At 44.0% G+C, this 21,024-nt stretch overlaps 1 protein-coding gene across 1 annotated transcript in view; it reads left to right on the top strand.

The window, feature by feature from the left end:
* The window catches only part of XYLT1 (xylosyltransferase 1), a 256,950-nt gene that overhangs the window by 221,798 nt on the left and 14,128 nt on the right, over positions 1-21,024 (top strand). Inside the window, exons 9-11 of the mRNA XM_058434252.1 lie at positions 2,540-2,802; positions 9,364-9,559; positions 19,304-19,637. Coding sequence (XP_058290235.1) covers positions 2,540-2,802; positions 9,364-9,559; positions 19,304-19,637 — 793 coding nt within the window. The remainder of the gene's footprint in view (positions 1-2,539; positions 2,803-9,363; positions 9,560-19,303; positions 19,638-21,024) is intronic.

The following is a 21,024-nucleotide window of genomic DNA, read 5'->3' as shown; positions in this document are numbered from 1 at the left end:
GTGCCAGGCTGTGTGGGCATTGGCTTTACTGGGGCAGACGTCACTTTTATTGTTCAGGTAAGGAAACTAAGGCATGGAGGGGGGTGTTCCAAGTGGCGTTTTTTCCAGCAGTCCCTGCTGCCTTCCTGGTTTTGTGCCTGTATGAGTGCAGAGTACACTGCAGGTTTTCTGTCATTCGTATTCCCCTTAAGGTTCCCACCCAGCAGCTGCAGCCACCTTAAGCTGGCAGACAGGGAGCTGCTTAAACCCACATCTTCCCTGCAGAAAGGATCTGCTGAGCTGAAAGAGGGTTGCAGGAGAGTGTTTGACCTATTCAGTGAATTACCATGTTTGGAGAGGACCACTCCCTCACTGCCCTAATCGCAGAGAATCTTCATCACTTAGAGCACAAAACCTCCACATGTTGATTCGCAGAGCCCCGCACTCCCCCCAGGCGCCAGCATTTGTATCCTAGCCCGGCATCCTGGGGACATTGTAGCCTCTGATAAAGACTGCCTCGTGCTCACAGCAAGCAGAGATTAGGAATATCCCCCAAGATCTAGAGTCAAGACACTGCTACCTGTAAGGAACTCGGAGTTCTTGTGTGAAGAACTTGGAGAGAAAGAATAATATAGTAACGTACCCTGTTAGAAGATCCAGCTATGGTCAGAATCACAGGCAGAGAAAGGAGTTTGTTCTGCCCCTAGATGAGTTCCTGGTAACAAGGGGCTAGTGATAATAATCAAATAGCAGCCTACACTGTGTGCTAAACACTATGCCAGTAACCCATTTTAAGGATGCTGAGGCCCAGAGAGTTTGAGTGACTCGACCGGCACAGCTAGACAGTAGCCAAATGAGGATTTGAATAGAGGTGGTCTAACTCTCTACAGTGCTACTGTGAAAGCAACCAAGCTGTGTTCCCCATCACAGAGAGGTTTCCTGAAGCAGATTGGTGATGACATGTTTAGAATAACACCAAGGGTACTTACCATGAGGGGGCTTCCCACTTCACTCAGTTGCCTCAGTCCTGGAGTGATACAGTAGAAAGAGCTTGGATTTTGGAGTCATGCATTCGGGCTTCAAATCTCACAATGGTGTGAGTCTGTACATATTGCTTTGCCTCTCTGGGCTCAGTTTTCTCATCTGTAAAATGGGAATCATAATACCTGCCTTGCCAAGTTACAGGGAAAATTAGAGGTAATGACGTAAGTCCATTGCCCTGCATATTGTGTGTGGTCAGTAGTTATTGCTGCTATTAATCTACCACCATGAAAACAGTGCTGGACCCAAATTTAGGTCAATAATAAGCTCCTCAAGGGAGAGGCCTGTGTTTTATTTGTCTCTGCAGCCCTACACAAGGGGTCAGCAAACTCTAGCCCTGGGGGCCAAAGTCAGCCCACTGCCTGCTTCTGTAAATGAAGTTTTGTTGGAACACAGCCATACCTATTTATTTAGTCTCTTGTCTGTGGCTGCTTTTATGCCATAAAAGCAAAGTTGAAGGTTTCAAAGCTATTTTAAATATTTACTGTGTGGCCTTACTGAATATAAAACCTGGTAGATTACAGGTGCTTAGTATTTCTTTAACCCTCCACCCTGATTCTTCATCCCATCTCTGATAGTGACTTGCTGTGTGTTCTCAGCTAAGTCCCTTACCATCTCTGGGCCTGTTTCCTTGAGAGTTTGGTTGATATCAGTGGTCCTGAAACACTGAATCATAATCACCTGGGATTTTTTTTTTTTTTTTTGAGCTACACTCCAGAGCTATTGACTCAGTAGGTCCTTTTTCTGTGAGACAGAGTCTTGTTCTGTCACCCAGGCTGGAGTGCAGTGGCACAGTCTCGGCTCACTGCAACCTCCACCTCCTGGGTTCAAGCGATTCTCCTGTCTCGGCCTCCTGAGTAGCTGGGACTACAGGCGCGTGCCTGGCCTGGAATCTGAATTTTTCAAAGTCCCAGAGATTCTGATCCCTTGTGAGTCTGCAAGTTGGCTGAAATACCAAAGAGGCAATAGGGTGTGGTGGAGACTGCAGTGAGCAGAAGAACCTAGGTGCTGTCTAAAGGAATAGCCACTACCCTTCAGCTTTAACCAGTTGTTACCATGTTACCTGGGGTTGCCAGATCTATTGCTGTTTAAAGAGAAGCCAAAAGAATTTCCATGAACTCTTTCATGTTTGTTTTAAATATGGCTAGCTAAAATACATCTGCAGGCTGTATTTGCCCTAGATTACTAGCTGTGACCTCTGCCTAAATGAGGTCTGAGATCCATCCCAGCTATTACCATCTAAAATTTAGTTTCTTTAACAGACATCTAAATGATGCTTACTAAGTGCCTATCATTGCTTTAGATGTTCTGCACAGATTAACTCATTTAGTCCTCCTCACTCCCTTATTATAACCCATTTTACAGATATTGAAACTGAGAACACAGAGGTGCAAAAAAGTATCGGAGCTAATTTGGGTCCAGCAGAGCTTTGCTTCTAACCACAGGATATGCCCTCAGGTTCCCCCCACCCCCAGCACTCACTGATGTGGCTTTTCTATTTTTAATCCCATGAGTACAGCAGACAGCCCGGCCTACCTTCTTTGCCCGCAAGTTTGAAGCCGTGGTGAATCAGGAAATCATTGGGCAGCTGGACTATTACCTGTACGGGAACTACCCTGCAGGTACCCCGGGCCTCCGCTCCTACTGGGAGAATGTCTACGATGAGCCTGACGGCATCCACAGCCTGAGTGACGTGACACTCACCTTGTACCACTCCTTTGCCCGCCTGGGTCTTCGACGGGCCGAGATGTCCCTGCACACGGATGGGGAGAACAGCTGCCGGTGAGCCCTACGTGGGATGCAGAGAGGGGAGCTGAGAAGGAGGAGGAGGCTCAGGGTACAGAGTGGGGGCCCTTCCTCCTCTTTAGGGATCTGCAATGCCACCCTGCGCTTTCTCTCTTCCTTTGCCCAAAACTCATCTAACACCACCCTCCTAGCGTGCATGGCATTTCCAATTGTGCTTTACTTTCTCAGATACCAGATATCCTATGTACCCAATGATTTTACTCATTCTTCATGCTACATATATATACTTTAGAAGGAAGCTTTATGTCACCATATCATATGTAGCATTTGTCTTAAGTGGAAGATACAAAACTTTTTTTGATGGAAAATGTCAAAGATGTACAACATAGAACAGTGGAACCCCATGTTCCCATCACCCAGCCCCGGCAGTTTCCAACATGGGGCTGATCTTGTTTCATTTTCATCTTCACCCACCTTCCGCCTCCTCCCGGATCAGTTTGAAGTCAATCCCAGACATCCTATCATTTCAGCTATCAATATTTTAATAACGTATCTCTGAAAAATAACTCTTTTAAAAAACATTCACCATAATGTCATCACACCTAAAAATATCACAAAGAAAATTAATAGGCAGAACTATTGTTGAAACTTCTCAACCACCCCTTACAATTGTCTCACCTACCACTAACTGCTGACACTTCAGGAAAGAGTGTTCTAGAAGATGTGGAAAGAAGAGGGGGAGGTAGGAAAATAATTCAACATAATCCCTTCTCCTCTCATCTCTTTCCCTAAGCCAGCCAAGGCTTTCACGTTGTGTACCCTTTCTTTTGTTCTGAAGCAATATGCATTTTGGATATTTACATAATTGCAACAAGAATTGGGTATCCTGTTTTCCTCCCTTGGCATTATACCATTAGCCCCCATTTCTCCACGCTGCTCAGTAGCTTCCGCAATGATAATGATTCCTTTTAATGCCTCTAGTATTCCATTGAGCAGAAGTTCCAGAGTTTGCTTAATCTGGCCCTTCACTGTTGCCATTGTCAGTAATGTGCCATTGTAAATAATGTTCTGATGAATATCTTTTCTCCGAAAGCCCTTTTTTCCATTCTCTCTTCTGATTATTTCCTTAGGATAGATTCCCAGAAGTGCCTCTAATCACTCTCCTCCTTTTTCTTCTTCGTTTAACAACATAGCTTCTTCTTTTTTAGCATCAGTATGTGACGGGGCTGGGGGGAAGATTGTTCACTAACTCTCTGAAAACACAGGCAGGTTTCCCATGCGGTGTCTCATCCCTGGCCAGCAAGGTTTCTGCAGGGCTGTGACACTGGCCCATTGCCTCCTCACATCCCTCAGCTTCTCTCTCCGTAAAGTTTCTGATTTAGTTCAAAGGGAGACTAGTGTGGGTTAGGAACCCAGGACCTGCAGTTTAAACTCTGCTTACAAGCTATTGACCTTGGGCAAGGCATTCATCTCTCTGAGCTTCGGTTTCCTCATCTGTGAAATGAGGAGAGTAATACTCATCATCTTTGTATCATAAGGTGTTGTGAAGTTTAAAGGAGATAATCGTCAAAAACTACCTGATGAGTTATACAGTGTTTTTTTGAGACAGAGTCTTGCCCAGTCGCCCAAGGTGGAGTGCAGTGGTGTGATCTCTGCAACCTCCACCTCCCAGGTTCAAGCGATTCTCCTGCCTCAGCCTCCTGAGTAGCTGAGACTACAGGCACGTACCAGCACACCCAGCTAATTTTTGTATTTTTAGTAGAGATAGGATTTCACCAGGTTGGCCAGGCTGTTCTTGAACTCCTGACCTCAGGTGATCTGCCCACCTCATCCTCCCTAAGTGCTGAGATTACAGGCGTGAGCCGTTGTGCCCAGACTTGTTATTCCCATTTTGACAGCATTTTATGTACTAACTGCTCAGGGTTCAGGTCATTGCTGGTATCTTAGTTGCCAGTTGCCATTATGATGCAGCCAACAGTGAACCTACTGTGTGTGATGGTAACAATTCCTTGTTCTCTCCCTGTGCTTTTCTTTGTTCACTGCCTCCCACTGCATAGCCAACCCTTCTCAAGTCAACAAAGCCATCCAAGGACCACCTCCTCTATGACACTTATTAAGATAGCTCACCCCACACCCACCATCTCCCAAGCTGAAAGTAGTTCCAGGGACTTCACCTTCAGCCTGTGCGGTATCTTGGGTCAAGGTCACCAGGGAGTGTCTCTCCCCGCACTGCTAGTCTGGAAGCAGAATCCCTGCATGTATTCCCAGTAGACAGTGCAGTGCCTGACACTTGGAAGGCAAATGTCGTTCCATAATAATTACAGTCGCAGGCTTCCTAGAATGTATAAGGTAAATGATCTTACAGGAAATTCCAAAAGACACCCCCAATTTATCTAGGGTTGTTGAAAGTTTCTCCTAGTACTTATTTTGGAATGAAGTGAGCTGTCACGTTGCCTCGAGCCAGAAATCCTCTGGTATCCACCTCGTTTTTTATTGTAATGGAACTGTGGTGCCTTGCTGTGGGCAAAGCCAATGTATTTATGAATAGGAGCCTGAAAATAAATCAGGACAAAAGACCCTTATCCCAAAAGGCAGAAGAGAATGGATTCCTAGCCCCGGGGCATGTGGGGAAACAGCAAGTGAAAACTTTAACAGTCTCCTTTTATCTGGGTATTTTAGGCAAATTGTGCCTTTCCAGTCTGTAATATAACCTTTCATTAAATAATGTTTATTGATTTTTCTTTCTCATTATAAAGTAACACATGTGCATTGCAGAAGTTTCTGAAATGGCAGGTTGAGAGAATAAGAAAATAAAGTTTGCTTGTAATCTACCATCCAGAAATAAGGATGTCAGCATTTTATTACAGGTCCCCAAATGCCCTCCAGGGCAGGCACGAAGCACTAGAATCACTCAGTGTGGCCCCTGCAGGGTGCGCTGACCATGGGAACCTGGAGGTCCATGGTGCTGAACCGCAGTACATTCTGTGGGAATGTGGACTTGCAGTTGCCAGGCAAATCTAATTTTTTTTAGTGCTCATCGTATTTAAATAAGCAAGAAAAACACCTTTGGGCCAAACAAATACATCAGTTGCATTCCTGTAGACGATTGTACGGCATCTTGATTATTTTTCTGTTTTGAGACATTAACGGTTTTCATTACTTGGATACCAAATACAGTCAGGACGAGGCATCAGAGGGCTTTGTGGTACTCCTTGGTTACAGAGACTGTAGATGTAACTTAAATGCACGAGGTTCAAGAGAAAACCCTTTTAGAATTTTCACTCCTTCGATAAGTACTGATTGAGCAGCTATCATGTGTCAGGCTGTGTGTTAGGCATGGAGAATTCAGCCTTGATCCAGGCAGACCAGGCCTGTGAACTCAAAGCCCTCCCATTCTAGTGTGAAGACAGACAGCACCTAAGCACAAGTAAACCAGAATATAAGATCAATAAGGGTAAATGCTGTGCAAAAAATGAAGATAAAGTCACGTGAGAGTGACAAGTCAGAGGCAGCAACGAGAAAGGAAGTGGTGGATCAGGGTAGCAGGAAACACAAGGAGGCTAGAGAAAGCGGTAGGGCTTTGTGGACCAGGTAAGGAGTTTGGATTTTATTGAAAGCATGAAGCAAAGTGCTTGTGGCATTTAAGTGCAGGACGATGGACGTGGCTATATGGGAACAGGTTATAGTGGGCAAAAGTAAGAGAGGGTGACAATTAAGGAAGCTCCTGCAGAGGCACAGGTATAAAAGGATGGTGGCTTTGACCAGGATTCTGGCAGTGTATAAGGAGAATCGCGGCTGGAAGGGCCCAGGTGTGATGGCTCATGCCTGTAATCCCAGCTACTCGGGAGGCTGAGTCAGGGAGAATTGCTTGAACCCGGGAGGCAGAGGTTGCAGTGCGCCGATTTCACGACACTGCACTCTAGCCTGGGCGACAGAGTGAGACTCCGTCTCAAAAAATATAAAGAAGGTGAAGGGAGGCAAGTAATCAAAGACTGACTTCTAAATTTTTTTGACTGCTGCTTTCTGGAAACACTCTTCCTTTGACTCCCATGACAGTTCACCCACCTCACAGAACACACACTGGCAGTGCTTTACTTGTCTATTGTCACGATAACGCTGTGTAACAAACAACTCCCAAATCAGTGTTTTGAAACAATAGGCATGTATGTAATGCTCAAGTTTGCAGATCAGCTGGACAGTTTTCCCAGTATGGGCAGGCCTTGCTCCCCTATCTGCAGCCAACTGCAAGTCGGGAGGTGGCTCTGTGGTCCTCGGCTGGGAATAGTTGCCTGAGCCTAGGATGGCTTCAGCTGGGACAACTGGGGTAGCTCTCCTGTTTCAAATGTCTCCTTCTCCAGCAAGCTAGCCCAGGCATGCTCTCATGGTGACCTCAAAAGAGCAAGAAAGCAAACAGAAATGTGCAAGGCATCTTGAGGCCCTGGCTCAGAACTGACATGACAGCCCTTCTACCACTTTCTGTTGTCCAAAGAAGATTCCAGAGGTAGAAAAATAGGTTCTGCCTCTCAGCTACAAGGAAACTTGCAAAGTCACATGGAAGAGAGCGTGAGATACAGGAGATGGGAGATTTGGGACATAAATGCAGGTGACCACTGGCTCTTTCATGACTGTATCTTTGCTGTCCAATACGGTAGCCACAAGTGGCTACTTCAGTGTAAATTAACTAAAACTAAATACAATTTAAAATTCAGTTCCTCAGTCACACTGGCCATATTTCAAGTGCGGAGCAGTCGCACTTTGCTAGTGGGTTGGGAGATGGCTGCCCCAAAATCTCACAAATCATCACTAAAGAACTTACTCATGTAACCAAACATCACCTGTTCCCCAAAATCCTATGGAAATAAAAAGCGTTTGGCCTGGCGCAGTGGCTGACACCTGTAATCCCAGCACTTTGGGAGGCCGAGGCGGGCGGGTCACTTGAGGTCAGGAATTTGAGACCAGCCTGGCCAACATGGTGAAACCCCATCTCTAATAAAAATACAAAAATTAGCCGGGCATGGTGGCTGATGCCTGTAATCCCAGCTACTCAGGAGGCTGAGTCAGGAGAATTGCTTGAACCCAGGAGGCGGAGGTTGCAGTGAGCCAAGATCACGCCACTGCACTCCAGCCTGGGCAACAGAGTGAGACTCTGCCTCAAAAATAAATAAATAAAATATTTCTGTCATCGCAGGAGGTTTTATGTGATAGCCCTGCCTAGATTTTGTTGCAGTGGTAGAATGACAGCACAGTCCCTGGACTTTCCGCTCCCAAAGTCCAGATTTAAAACAGGTTTGCATGAACTGTGAATGCCCAACAAACCATCTGAAGAAGACTGTTCAAGTTTTTTTTTTTTTTTCTGTGCTCCCTGGAAGGCATCCCAGTAACAAGGCAATGATTTCAGGAGATGTGTGAACACAGGAAGGCAGCTTCCCTAACTGTTATAATTGGACATAAAGACTTAAAACTCCAGATCAGGACCAGAGGGAAGGCTGCGTTTAGCTGAGCAGGGACAATGATTTGTGAAATGCTGTTATGAGGGACCCACAAGCGCCTTCTTAATGCTGTGCAATTTACACATTGCAGAAGCGGCAGCTTTTTATCTGACAAGTAGGAAATATATATCTGACAAGTAGGAAATATACCAAGCTGGGCTCCTCCGAGGTACTCCTCTTTTGCCGTCTGCTTCCCCCTTTTCTCCGGACATCTCTGCTTCGCTTCCCTGCCCCTTTCAGCCAGCAAGCTTTTGTGGATCAAAGACATGCATTTTAAAACAACAAGCCACTTTTGCATGTATGTGCATGTGTGTTTATCTCAGATTGGCAATCATTGTTAAAGATGACAACCAGTGTGAGTGGTAAGGGCTGTGAGGGAATAAATCAGTACTTCTGAAACAGTTAAGCCGCAGACACGAAGAGCCTCAGAGATTTAAACAGAGACAGAGAGGAATGAAAGGTTTTGCCCAAAGATGTTGAATGAAGCATTGCTTAGAGAAGCAAAAAATTAGAGTTATCACCCAATAATAGGGAACTTGCTTTATCAAATGTGGTATTAACTATGATGAAACACTGAGTATCAACACATACAATGTCATGTCTTCAGAGACTTTTCAAAGATGTGATAATCCTCAGGAAATACTATACAACGAAGACAGAATAATAGCTAGGATAGATAGATGCCAACTATGTAGTATTTATGCAAATAGATGCATAGGAAATAAGGCTGAAGGGAAGGAAATCCATCAGTATGACAGTGTTCACACACCATTTTCACTGCCCGGTACCAAGCACCAGAGGACTCAGTATCTGTGAATTGACATTATGTATGGGAAAAGGCATGGGAAGTAGTCATTTTACTTTCTTTGTTGTACTTTCCTACAGTCAGCATGTTTTTCATTTATAATCAATCAGCAAAAGAAAAAAGTATTCATAGTCATTGAGATCATAGATACACAGGGAGCAGCTTTCAGACACATGTAAGGAAAATAGTAGGCATTGTGCACAATGGGGACTGCTTTAGGAACAAAACTAGCTTGGCGGGTGGGGAGCCTCACTGTGATCCTACACACCTTGGGCCCTAACGCATGAGCGCCTGTGTTTTCAGGTACTACCCAATGGGCCACCCAGCATCTGTCCACCTCTACTTCCTTGCCGACCGCTTCCAGGGCTTTCTGATCAAGCATCATGCTACCAATCTGGCCGTGAGCAAACTAGAGACTCTGGAGACCTGGGTGATGCCGAAAAAAGTCTTCAAGATCGCAAGCCCACCCAGCGACTTTGGGAGGCTTCAATTTTCCGAGGTAAGAGGCCAGGTCTTGTCACATTTCATTGTATTTTTGCAGTTCCCTCGGCCAGATTCTACTCCACTATCTGACACTTCTAGTTGGAGATGGAGGAGAAGAGGACTTGGAGAGCCCTAAAGATAAGCTAACCCTGTGCCTGGAGAAGGTTCTCCAGCCCCCGTCACTGGCACCAGCATCTTAAACAGGGGAAGATCAAACCAACTGGAACACAGATGTATTTTTTAGGGTAGAATTTCTGCTCCTCTGAATTTTTTATCCTAGCCGGTGATGACTCCTAAACCAATGTCAGTAATATTAGTCCCATTTTACAGAATGCAGAACTGAGGCTTATAGAGATCCAAAGATTTTCTGGATTGCTAGGAAGTGGGAGAGCTCAAAATTCAACCTAGGTCTCTTTGGCCACAAATCCTATGCTTAGTTGTGATTTTGTATCCATAGTTTTTAGCACACCTGGATTCGCTCAAGGGAAGTACCAGATCAATCATTGAATATACGATTAGATGAGTAGATGAATGACGGATTGAAGGAAGGAAGGAAGGAAGGATGGATGGACAGATGGGTCACATAGCTAGCTTTTTTTTTTTATCATTCTGATCTAAATCCAAATGATACACCTTCAGAGAAGCCTTCCCTGGCCACCCACTTAAGCTGCTGCAATAGCTACATTCTCCACCCAACCCTTCCCTATTGTAATACTTTTTCTTAGCATTTACTATCTAAAATTATCTTATTGCTTTATCTGGTCACTCATTGATTGTTCACAAGAGAGCTTGAACTGTGTCTCCCTCTTCACTGCGGTATCCCCAGCACACAGAGAGTACATAGTCTTTGTAGATGCTGAGTAAGACTTTTGAATGAATGAGTGAGTATACTTGGGTCGTGGTGCAGGAAGGAAGGGGAAGCGTGATCAAGCCTGGTGCATATTGTTCACAGAAAACTGCAGCACCTGGTTTCTGCCTTCCTCACATCTGTAAGTGCTAAGGAGGCGATTTGTCACAATGGTTCTGACTGCTGGATTAGGGACCAAGATTCTGATTGTAGACTGTGGTACATCTTGAGGGACTAAGTATGTTGGGGAGAGGTGGAGTCCCACCCTCTTATATTTTCTTATATTTTCCTTGACAGTCCTTCTCTAGCTTCTGTAGCCCTGTCTAATGAATGTATGTATCCCCATGACAAACAGGCACCAGTGAGAGTTTCTTGTTAAGCCACTGTTTTCAATTAAGACTCCCAGTGGATTTGCTGGATGTGAGCAGCTGAGGGAGCCCACTCCATAAATTGCTGGCATCAGGGGGCAATTAGATACTGCCCCAGTTGGATTCTGTGCTAGGGGCCTGAGCAGCCAATTGACAACATTAATGTCCCATTAAAGAGATGAATGCCTGGTGTCTGGGTTCTCCCTGTTTATCAGCCTGCTGTTGGGCGACTGGGTACTTCTGGCAGTGACAAATGATGTTGGCCCCTCCATGGCTAGTGCTTTGGGGCAGGGGAGGGGTCCTCACTACACAGGTCTGGTACCCTTGGAGTGAGAACCATCAAAAATAACAGCATGTGATGCAGAGAGCCCTAACTCGTATTTTGAATTTTTTCTAAAGTCTTAATTTTAGTGGCAAATGAACAGAAAGGCCAGGAAGAACTACAGGGCCACTCTGTGGGCTATTTAGGATCTCCTTGGTGTTAGCACTATCCCAGGGCCTTGTATAGTGCCTGGCTCACAGCAGGTGGCTGAACAGCTCAGATACATTTCTCCAATCCATGGGAATCTCATGCTGTTGACTTGGAAAAAAAAAGATGCTTATTCTTTCTGCAGATAGTCACCGAGTGCCTACAATGTGCCAGGTTCAGGAGGGATTGTGGTGAACCAGACAAACCAGGCCCCTGTGGTCATGGAATTGCATTCCAATGGGGCAGCCAGCCAATGAGTGAGCAAACAGATAAACAAAAACAGCTCAGCTAATGATAGGAATTCTAGAGAAAACTTCATTCATGTGATTGCTGGGGACTCAGGACATTGATGGGGACAACCTTCAATAGAATGATTCATCTAGGAAGGCTTTTCTAAGGAGATCACTGCAGAGCTAAAGCCTGTAAAAGAGCCAGTCCTGGGGAGATCTGGAGCATTCTGAGCAGAGAGAGGAGCATATACAAAGGCCCTGAGGCACTGGGAATGAGCTAGGAGTACTTGAGTTGCAGTGAGACCAATGTACTGAGTGCAGCAAGTGAGAAGGAAACTGGTAGGAAAGAGGCCTCGGGGAGCAGTCTTGCAGGCCCTGGAAAGATGTTCAGGTTGTATTTTAAATGCAGCGGAAAGATAGAGGGAAAATGGCGATAGGAGGCAGGACAAACTTGCAGCTCCCACTCAGATGGACAGAGCAGCGTGTGGAGCCCCACATCATGAACTTTTGCTCCAAGAACTACTGCAGAAACATGCCAGGAAAGCCAAGAGGATCCATTGAGCCTTTGAAGGAGGTGGATTGCCCCTGCAGGCGCTGTGGGACAGCCAAGGAACTGTGACTTGGCTTGCTTTAACATCCCCAAAAGATCACACTAGCTCACCAGCGATGGATTCAAATCAAGAAGAAATCTCTGAATTACCAGAAAAAGAATTAAGAAGTTCGACTATTAAGCCAATTAAGGAGGCACCAGAGAAAGGTGAAGTCCAACTTAAAAAGAAATGATATAGGATATGAATGGAAAAATCTCCAGTGAAATATAACCTAAATAGAACACAGTCACAACTTCTGAAAATGAAGGACACACTTAGAAAATTGCAAAATGCACTGGAAAGTCTCAGTAATCGAATCAAACGAGTAAAAGAAAGAACTTCAGAACTTGAAGACAAGGCTTTCAAATTAACCCACTCCAACAAACACAAAAAAGAATTTTAAAAAAATGAACAAAGGCTTCAAGAAGTTTGGGCGTATGTTAAACAACCAAACTTAAGAATAATTGGTGTTGCTGAGGAAGAAGAGAAATCTAAAAGTTTGAATAATGAGGGAATAATTGAGGAAAACTTCCCCAGCCTTGCTAGAGATCTAGACATCTAAATACAAGAAGTTCAAAGAACACCTAGGAAATTCATTGCAAAAAGATCATGCCTACGCACACAGTCATCAAGTTATCTAAAGTCAAGACAAAGGAAATAACCTTAAGAGGCAAAAGCATCAGGTAACGTATAAAGGAAAACCCATCAGATTAACAGCAGATTTCTCACAGCAGAAACCCTACAAGCTAGAAGTGTCCTATCTTTAGCCTCCTTAAACAAAACAATTACCAGCCACGCATCGTGTATCCAGTGAAACTAAGCTTCATAAATGAAAGATACAGTTTTTTCAGACAAATGCTAAGATAATTCACCACTACCAAGCCAGCACTACAAGAACTGCTAAGAGGAGCTGTAAATCTTGAAACAAATCCTCAAAATAAACCAAAATAGAATCTCTTTAAAGCATAAATCTCACAGGTCCTGCAAAACAACACAATGAAACAAACCAAGGTATTGAGGCAACAAATAGCATGATGAATAGAATAGTACCTCACATCTCAATACTAATGTTGAATGTAAATGGCCTGAAAGCTTCACTTAAAAGATACCGAATGGATAACAATTCACTAACCAAGTGTCTGCTGTCTTCAAGAGACTTGCCTGGCACATAAGGACTCACATGAACGTAAGGTAAAAAGGTGAAAAAAGATATTCCATGCAAATGGACACCAAAAGTGAGCAGAAGTAGCTATTCTTATCAGACAAAACAAAACTTTAAAGCAACGGCAATTAAAAAAGACAAAGAGGGACATTATATAATAATGATAAAAGGACTAGTCAAACAGGAAAACACCACAATCCTAAATATATATGCACTAACACTGGGGCTTCCAAAACAATACTGCTAGACCTAAGAAATGAGATGGACAGCAACACAGTAATATTGGCACACTTCATCAAGACTGAAAGTCAATAAAGAAACAATGGACTTATGCTAAACCCTACAACAAATGGACTTAACAGATACAGAACATTTTACCCAATGACTGCAGAATATACATGCTATTCATCAGCGCATGGAACATTCTCCAAGATAGACCATATGATAGGCCACAAAACAAGTCTCAACAATTTTAAGAAAATCAAAATTACAGCAAGTACTCTCTCAGACCACAGTGGAATAAAATTGGAAATTAACTCCAAAAGGAACCCTCAAAATCATGCAAATACATGGAAACTAAATAACATGCTCCTGAATTCAACACTTCTGGGATACGGCAAAGGCAGTGCTAAGTGCAAAGTTCATAGCATTAAACGCCCACATCAAAAAGTCTGAAAGAGCCCAAATAGACAATCTAAGGTCACAGCTTAATGAGCTAGAGAAACAAGAACAAACCCAAACCCACCAAGGAGAGGTGAAAGACCTCTACAAGAAAAACTGCAAAAGAAGTCATAGATGGCACAAACAAATGGAAATACATCCCATGCTCATGGATGGGTAGAATCAATATTGTGACCACGACCATACTGCCAAAAGCAATGTACAAATTCAGTGCAATTCCCATCAAAATACCACCATCATTCTTCACAGAACTAGAAAAAACAATCCTAAAATTCATATGGAACTAAAAAAGAGCCTGCATAGCCAAAGCAAGACTAAGCAAAAAGAACAAATCTGGAGGCATTGCGTTACCCAGCCTTAAAGTATACTATAAGGTCATAGTCACCAGAACGGCATGGTACTAGTATAAAAACAGGCATATAGACCAATGGAACAGAATAGAGAACCCAGAAATAAAGCCGAATACTTACTGATCTTTGACAAAGCACACAAAAACAAAGTGGGAAAATAACACCCTATTCAACAAATGGTGCAGAGATAATTAGCAAGCCACATGTAGAGGAAGGAAACTGAATCCTCATCTTTCACCTTCTGCAAAAATCAACTCAGGATGGATCAAAGACTTAAATCTAAGACATGAAACCATCAAAATTTTAGAAGATAAAACTGGAAAAACCCTCTAGACACTGGCTTAAGCAAAGACTTCATGACCAAGAACCCAAAAGCAAATGCAACAGAAACAAAGATAAATAGATAGGACTTAATTTTAAAAGTTTCTGCAAGGCAAAAGAAATAATCAGCAGAGTAAACAGACAACCCAGAGAGTGGGAGAAAATCTTTGCAATCTATAGATCCAACAAAGGACTAATATCTAGAATCTACAAGGAACTCAAATCAGCAAGAAAAAACAATCCCATCAAAAAGTGGGCTAAGGCCATGAATAGACAGTTCTCAAAAGAAGATATACAAATGGCCAATGAACATATGAAAAAAAATGCTGAACATCACTAATAATCAGGAAAATGCAAATCAAAACCACAGTGCAATACCACCTTACTCCTGCAAGAATGGCCATAATCAAAAAATAATAGATGTTGGCATGGATGCGGTGAAAAGGGAATGCTTTTATGCTGTTGGTGGGAATGTAAACTAGGACAACCACTATGGAAAACAATGTGGAGATTCCTTAAAGAATTACAAGTAGTTCTACCATTTGATCCAGCAATTCCACTATGGGCTATCTACCAGAGAAAAGTAAGTCATTATACAAAAAAGATTCTTGCACATGCATGTTTATAGCAGCACAATTCACAATTGCAAAAAAATATGGAACCAGCCCAAATGCCCATCAGTGAGTGAATAAATTATGGTGTGTGTGTGTGCGTATATATATATATGCACACACATACACACACACACACCATGGAATACTACTCAGCCATAAAAAGGAATTAAATAATGGTATTTGCAGCAACCTGGATGGAATTGGAGACCATTATTCTAAGTGAAGTAATTCAGCAGTGGAAAACCAAACATTGTATGTTCTCACTCATAAATGGGAGCTAAGCTATGAGGAAACAAAGGCTTAAGAATGATACAGTGGGTTTGGGGACTCAGGGGCAAGGGTTGGGGGGTATAGGGGATAAAAGACTACACATGGGGTGCAGTGTATACTGTTCAGGTGACGGGTGCACCAAAATCTCAGAAGTGACCACTAAAGAACTTATTCATGTAACCAGACACCACCTGTTCCCCAAAAACCTATTGAAATATAAACATATACACACACATTACAAACTCAAAAAAAAAAAATAAACGCAATGGAAAGCCATTGGTTGGAAGCCAGGGAGCAGTATGTTAAGCTTGAATTTGAATATGTATTTGAATTGGGGTAACTGATCATTCTGCAGTGGATGGTGGTGGACTTCCGCAGTCAGTCCCCTTGAGAAGGTCTTAGAGGATGTGACAGCAGCAGGGCACTAGCTCAGGCTGCCCCACCCCTCACCCTTCACGTTCCTCGGTTGAAAAACAAGATCCAGGTTGTTTGTCAGCTGCTCCAGAACTCTCCTGCCCAGGTTATCTTGGTTTTAAAACTCAGATTTCAGGGAAGTGTTTATCCTCATTTCTTTGGAGGATCCAAGGACAGTGTTCTGGAGGGTTCCCATCTTCCCTTAACTGGTGAAAAATCCGTTCCTTAAATATGACCCTAAAGTAGTTTTGTGGCCATTCATCGGTTTTGTTAGTATCTGTTGAAACTAGTGCATGGAGGGAAGTCCATGTGTTCAGCCCCTACTCATTCAATATGTGTTCAAGAAAGATTGATAGACAGGTGATACATAGATAGGTTAACAGACAGATAGATGGGTGGATAGATTAATAGGTAAGCAGATGGATAGATGATTGATGGATACAATAGAGTTGACAGATTAATGAGACAGGTTGAGAGATAGATGATAAACACACAAAAGTAGATGATCAATCTGTATAGATCATCGATCAATCGACAATAGGTGCTCAGTATATCTCTATTTCTAGATCTCTATAGAGATATATTGAGCACCTATAGTAGACAGATATAGAAATAGACATATATTGAACAACTACTCTATGCTCAGCACTGTTTCAGACACTAGAGACATATTGGTGAGCAAGCCAGATACAGTCCCTGCTCTCTTGGAGTTGACGGTCTAGAGCTGGAGAGAGAGAGACCTATAAATTAAAAGATGCAGTACTGTAGGGGTCAGGAGAAAAGCTATGATGATCAAATGCTTAGAGACGTACCTCAGTGATGCCTCTATCCAGGAAAGACTTATGAGTAGAGGTGATGCCTGAGCCAAAATCTAGATGATGAGTTTGAGCTGGCCAGGAGGACGCGGGGAAAGGTAGACCGGTCCAGAGAACAGGTGGATCATGGCCTATTCCAGGCCATGGAACATCAAGAGGAAACAGAGAAGATCAAGAGGAAACAGAGAGCCCTTCAGGATGAGGTGCTGGGAGTAACCCAGGGTGGTCTGGAGCAAGGAGCGAGTGCAAGGGAGGGAGAGGGATAGGGATGACAGAGGTGAAGCTGGAGCCAGACAAGAAAGGTCTCCAGGACAGGTGAGCAACTGCACTTAGCAACCAAGAGTTGCTGAAAGGGGTTGTAAGCAGGAAAATAGAAATCAGGTTTCTTTAGAAAAATCTCTAAGACCTTGAAGCCTGAACTGAATCCTGTTGATCATTCATTTATTCCTTCAATAAATAGTATCCTTTTAATTCCTACTGTGTTCCAGACACTATGCTAGGCACCGGTGGGTCCCAGAAGGTGGTGGTCCCTGCTGATCCACAGGGTAGTAGAAAAATACCAAGATTTCGTAAGTCTGGGAGGGACGTCAGCCCCCGCAGGAATATCAGAGCAGTAACTACCTCTGTTACTCTCAGGATGCCTTCTTAGTCCTAATCTTTAGTCTCTGGCCTGTGATTGTACTCACTGTACAGTGAGTATACACGGATGGCAGCCACCCCTGGTAGGCAGTAGGGATTTGGTTTATATGTGTTCGGTGAATGAATGACTAAGGGTGAATGAATTCATGAATGGGAGGCAACATGTAGCATAGTGGATGAGAATGCAGCCTCTGGGGTTGGACTTCATGAGTTCCCATGCTGGCTCTGTCCCCTCTGACCATAGCGAGTTATCTCACTTCTCTGAGACTCAGTTTCCACATCTGTAAAGTAAAGATAATGACAAGGTCTCCCCTCTATGGATTTGGGAGTATCAAATGAACGGACATGTCTGCCTGGCACACTGTAATCCGTCAGCAAATATTAGCAGTGGAGCTCTGTACCCTGGGTAAAGAATGGACTGACATAGTATCTGTTGCAAGAACAATGAGAAACTAGATAAGCTCCTATTTCCCCTGCACATAGGAAATCTCAGAATGTAGGTAAGTGTATCCACACCCGACCTTCGTGCACACACACATTAGAGATGCTAATTATGTGAAGACAGCAGAGGCAGTGCAAGCCTCATACTGTACCCATCATTTGCCCCAACATGCCCACATGCTGTGTCCTCAAAACCACTAAATTAATCCACCTGGGGGGATCTTTTTTCAAATTAGATGACCCCTAATTTAATTTGATTTGAAATAGCAACAAAGGTCCTTGTCAGGAATCTCCCTAGTTCATTCAGTTTTTGGTCAAGCCATTCACCCATTCATTCAACAAACATTACTCGAGCACCTGCTGTGTACTAAGCATGGTAGTAAGCACCAAGAAAGAGCAGAGAACCAGCCAGCTAAAGCCCCCGTTCACACAGAGCTTATAGTACAGCTGGAGGAGATAAGGAATAAATACATCAACAGACAACTCTGAGATAGTGCTTATCAACACCGGTAGGAAGAAAATAAAGCAGTAGGGAATGACATGAATTGACTGAAGGTCCATTTGAAATTTGGGGTGGGGGGTGGTCAGGTAAAGACTCTGTGAGGCAGCTTTAGACATAAGGGGCTGACCTTGCAAGGAAGGAGTATTCCACACAGGGCAGATGGTGCAGGAACGCCGAGCTGGGAATGAGCCTGCCTTGATTGAAGTGGCTAAAACAAGGTATCCTGGAGAAAGATGAGGAGGGGTCATGGGATTGGAGGATGGGGCGAGCTCAGATTCTGAGTGCACTAAGAAGCCTGAGGGCAGCAGCAAGAGGACATTTTACAAGGCCTTTCTGACTATAGGATATAGAAGAAATTGCAGGTGGCACAAGTGGAAGGAGGGAAGCCCAGAGAGGATTGCTGTGGGTCACAGCCGCACACACCCCCAGCTGGCTGGCAGGAAGGAAGGATCACAGGATGACTCTCATGCTTACGGTCCAGATCTAGGTGCCTTGGGAAGGCCAAAGCTGTCTCTTCCTAGGAATCCTATTTGAGCCCCCGTAGATGACAGGCAATGCTGAGGGTCTCTAGCTTATGATAGAGCAGCTGTAAAAACGTGACTTCTATTCTTGTTCAGAACCATTGCACCAAGTGGAGGTGTGTGATTTGGAAAACCAAGGATGGAAGTGGAAACCAGCTATACCTGTTGAGTGGCAGGGTGTATGTTTCTGTGGAATGGCCTGCAAGCAAGGCATTCATTCATTCATTCATTCACTCATTCAGTCCATGTGTGGTTTTCTTTTCAAAGCACACGCCATACACCAGGCACAGGAGGCCCGGTGGTTTAATAAAAGGACCACAGGCCTTGTGATCCTTCAGACTGAGTCCAGATCCCAGATCTCCTGCTTATAAGCTGTGCAACCTTCTGCAGGTGACTTAGTTGGAGCCTCAGTTTCTTCATCTGTAAAATGGGTATATGAAAGGTAACAAAGGGGATCCTAGGCCTTTCTGAGACCTGGCACCCTAGTTCAGGCCCAGTGACTTCAGAATTCACTCCCCTGTTTCAGGTCGGCACTGACTGGGATGCCAAGGAGCGTCTGTTCCGCAACTTTGGGGGTCTCCTGGGGCCCATGGATGAGCCAGTGGGTATGCAGAAGTGGGGGAAGGGACCCAACGTCACCGTGACCGTCATTTGGGTGGATCCCGTCAACGTCATCGCAGCCACCTACGACATCCTGATTGAGTCCACTGCCGAATTCACACACTACAAGCCCCCTTTGAACTTGCCCCTGAGGCCTGGGGTCTGGACAGTGAAAATTCTCCACCACTGGGTGCCAGTTGCAGAGACCAAATTCCTCGTTGCACCTCTGACCTTCTCCAACAGGCAGCCCATCAAACCGGGTGAGTACTCCCAGTGTCTCTGTGGGAAAAATACTCCTTCCCCGGGGACCTTGAGGGTCTTTGGTGTTGGTAGGCAGCACTGCTCAGATGTAGGGCAAGCAGCGGCCTCGCAGAATGGCACTCCTTGCTCTCAATACTTTTCTCTGCATTTCCCTAGAGAACCATCTAATTTCCTACCGGCACACTGAGATGATGTCATCTGTCTAGGTATTAGGTAGCTATTTGTTAGATGCTCTCCCACTCAACTTCCAGAAGGCCTAGATCATACTGAAGACAAGATGGGAAATAAACCCAGGCAGGTATTAAGGATCAGCAAATCTTGTTTACTATTAAAAAAAAAAATCAAAACAGGAAATTCTGTTCATCAAAAATATGATACATTAGGTGGAAAAGATGAACCACATAATAGTGGAAGATATTTGCTACATTTTTTTAAAGTACTCATCTTCAGAATTTATAAAGAAATGCTATTAAGCAGAAGTTGGCCAATCCAGCCCACTACCTGTTTTTGTAAATAAAGTTTTATTGGAGCACAGTTACCATGCTCATTCATTTACATGTTGCCTGCTTCTGCTTTAGAGCTACAGTGGCAGAACTGAGTGGTTGTGACAGAGACTGCATGGCCCACAAAGCCAAAGGTACGATCTGGCTCTTTACAAAAAAAAAAAAAAAGACCACCAACCCTGCTATAAGAGAGAGGAAAAAAATGGAGAGAGAACATGAATGGCCCCTCACACACAGAAAAACATGTTCGGCCTCATTAAAAATGAGAGAAATGAAAATTGAAAGCAAAGAGAGGTTCCACTTCACACCCATCATATTGGGAAATGCGTAACAGATAAGAACCTGTGTTACTAAGGCTGAGAGTAACAGGCATTCATGCAGTGCTAGTGGGAGGGTGAAGTGCTAAGACGAGTTTAGAAAATGTTTTAGTATCTCCTAATAAAGCTGAACGTACACACACCCTACCACAGACGTCTCACCCCTAGGTATAGGCCCTAGAGACATGTGCAGAAATGCTCACATGAGAATTATTCTTAATAGCACAAAACCAGAAACAGTCTGATTGTCTGACACTGGAAAGGAGAAACAATTGGCTGTCTGTTCATACAATGGAGTACTATGCAGCAGTGAATAGCAGTAAAGCATGGGCACGTGTTGGCTTGGATGAGTCCCTAAAACATAGTGTTGAGGGGGAAATATCACAGATAAATCATAATTATGATGTATTTATGTCAAGTTCAAAAACAGGCAGAGTCAACAATATCTTATTTCAGGAGTCATATGTCAAAGGCAGCTGTTAGGAAATGAAACATGAAATTAACACGAAATTCAGGTCAGGGTTTCCATCCCCACGGAGAACAGGGACTGGGATGTCAGTTCCTCA

The sequence above is a fragment of the Hylobates moloch genome, unplaced genomic scaffold (genome assembly GCF_009828535.3).
Source record: "Hylobates moloch isolate HMO894 unplaced genomic scaffold, HMol_V3 SCAFFOLD_23, whole genome shotgun sequence".
NCBI classification, from domain to species: domain Eukaryota; kingdom Metazoa; phylum Chordata; class Mammalia; order Primates; family Hylobatidae; genus Hylobates; species Hylobates moloch.
The sequence above is the reverse complement of the archived record's forward strand: the minus strand, read 5'-3'. Positions and strand labels throughout refer to the sequence as shown.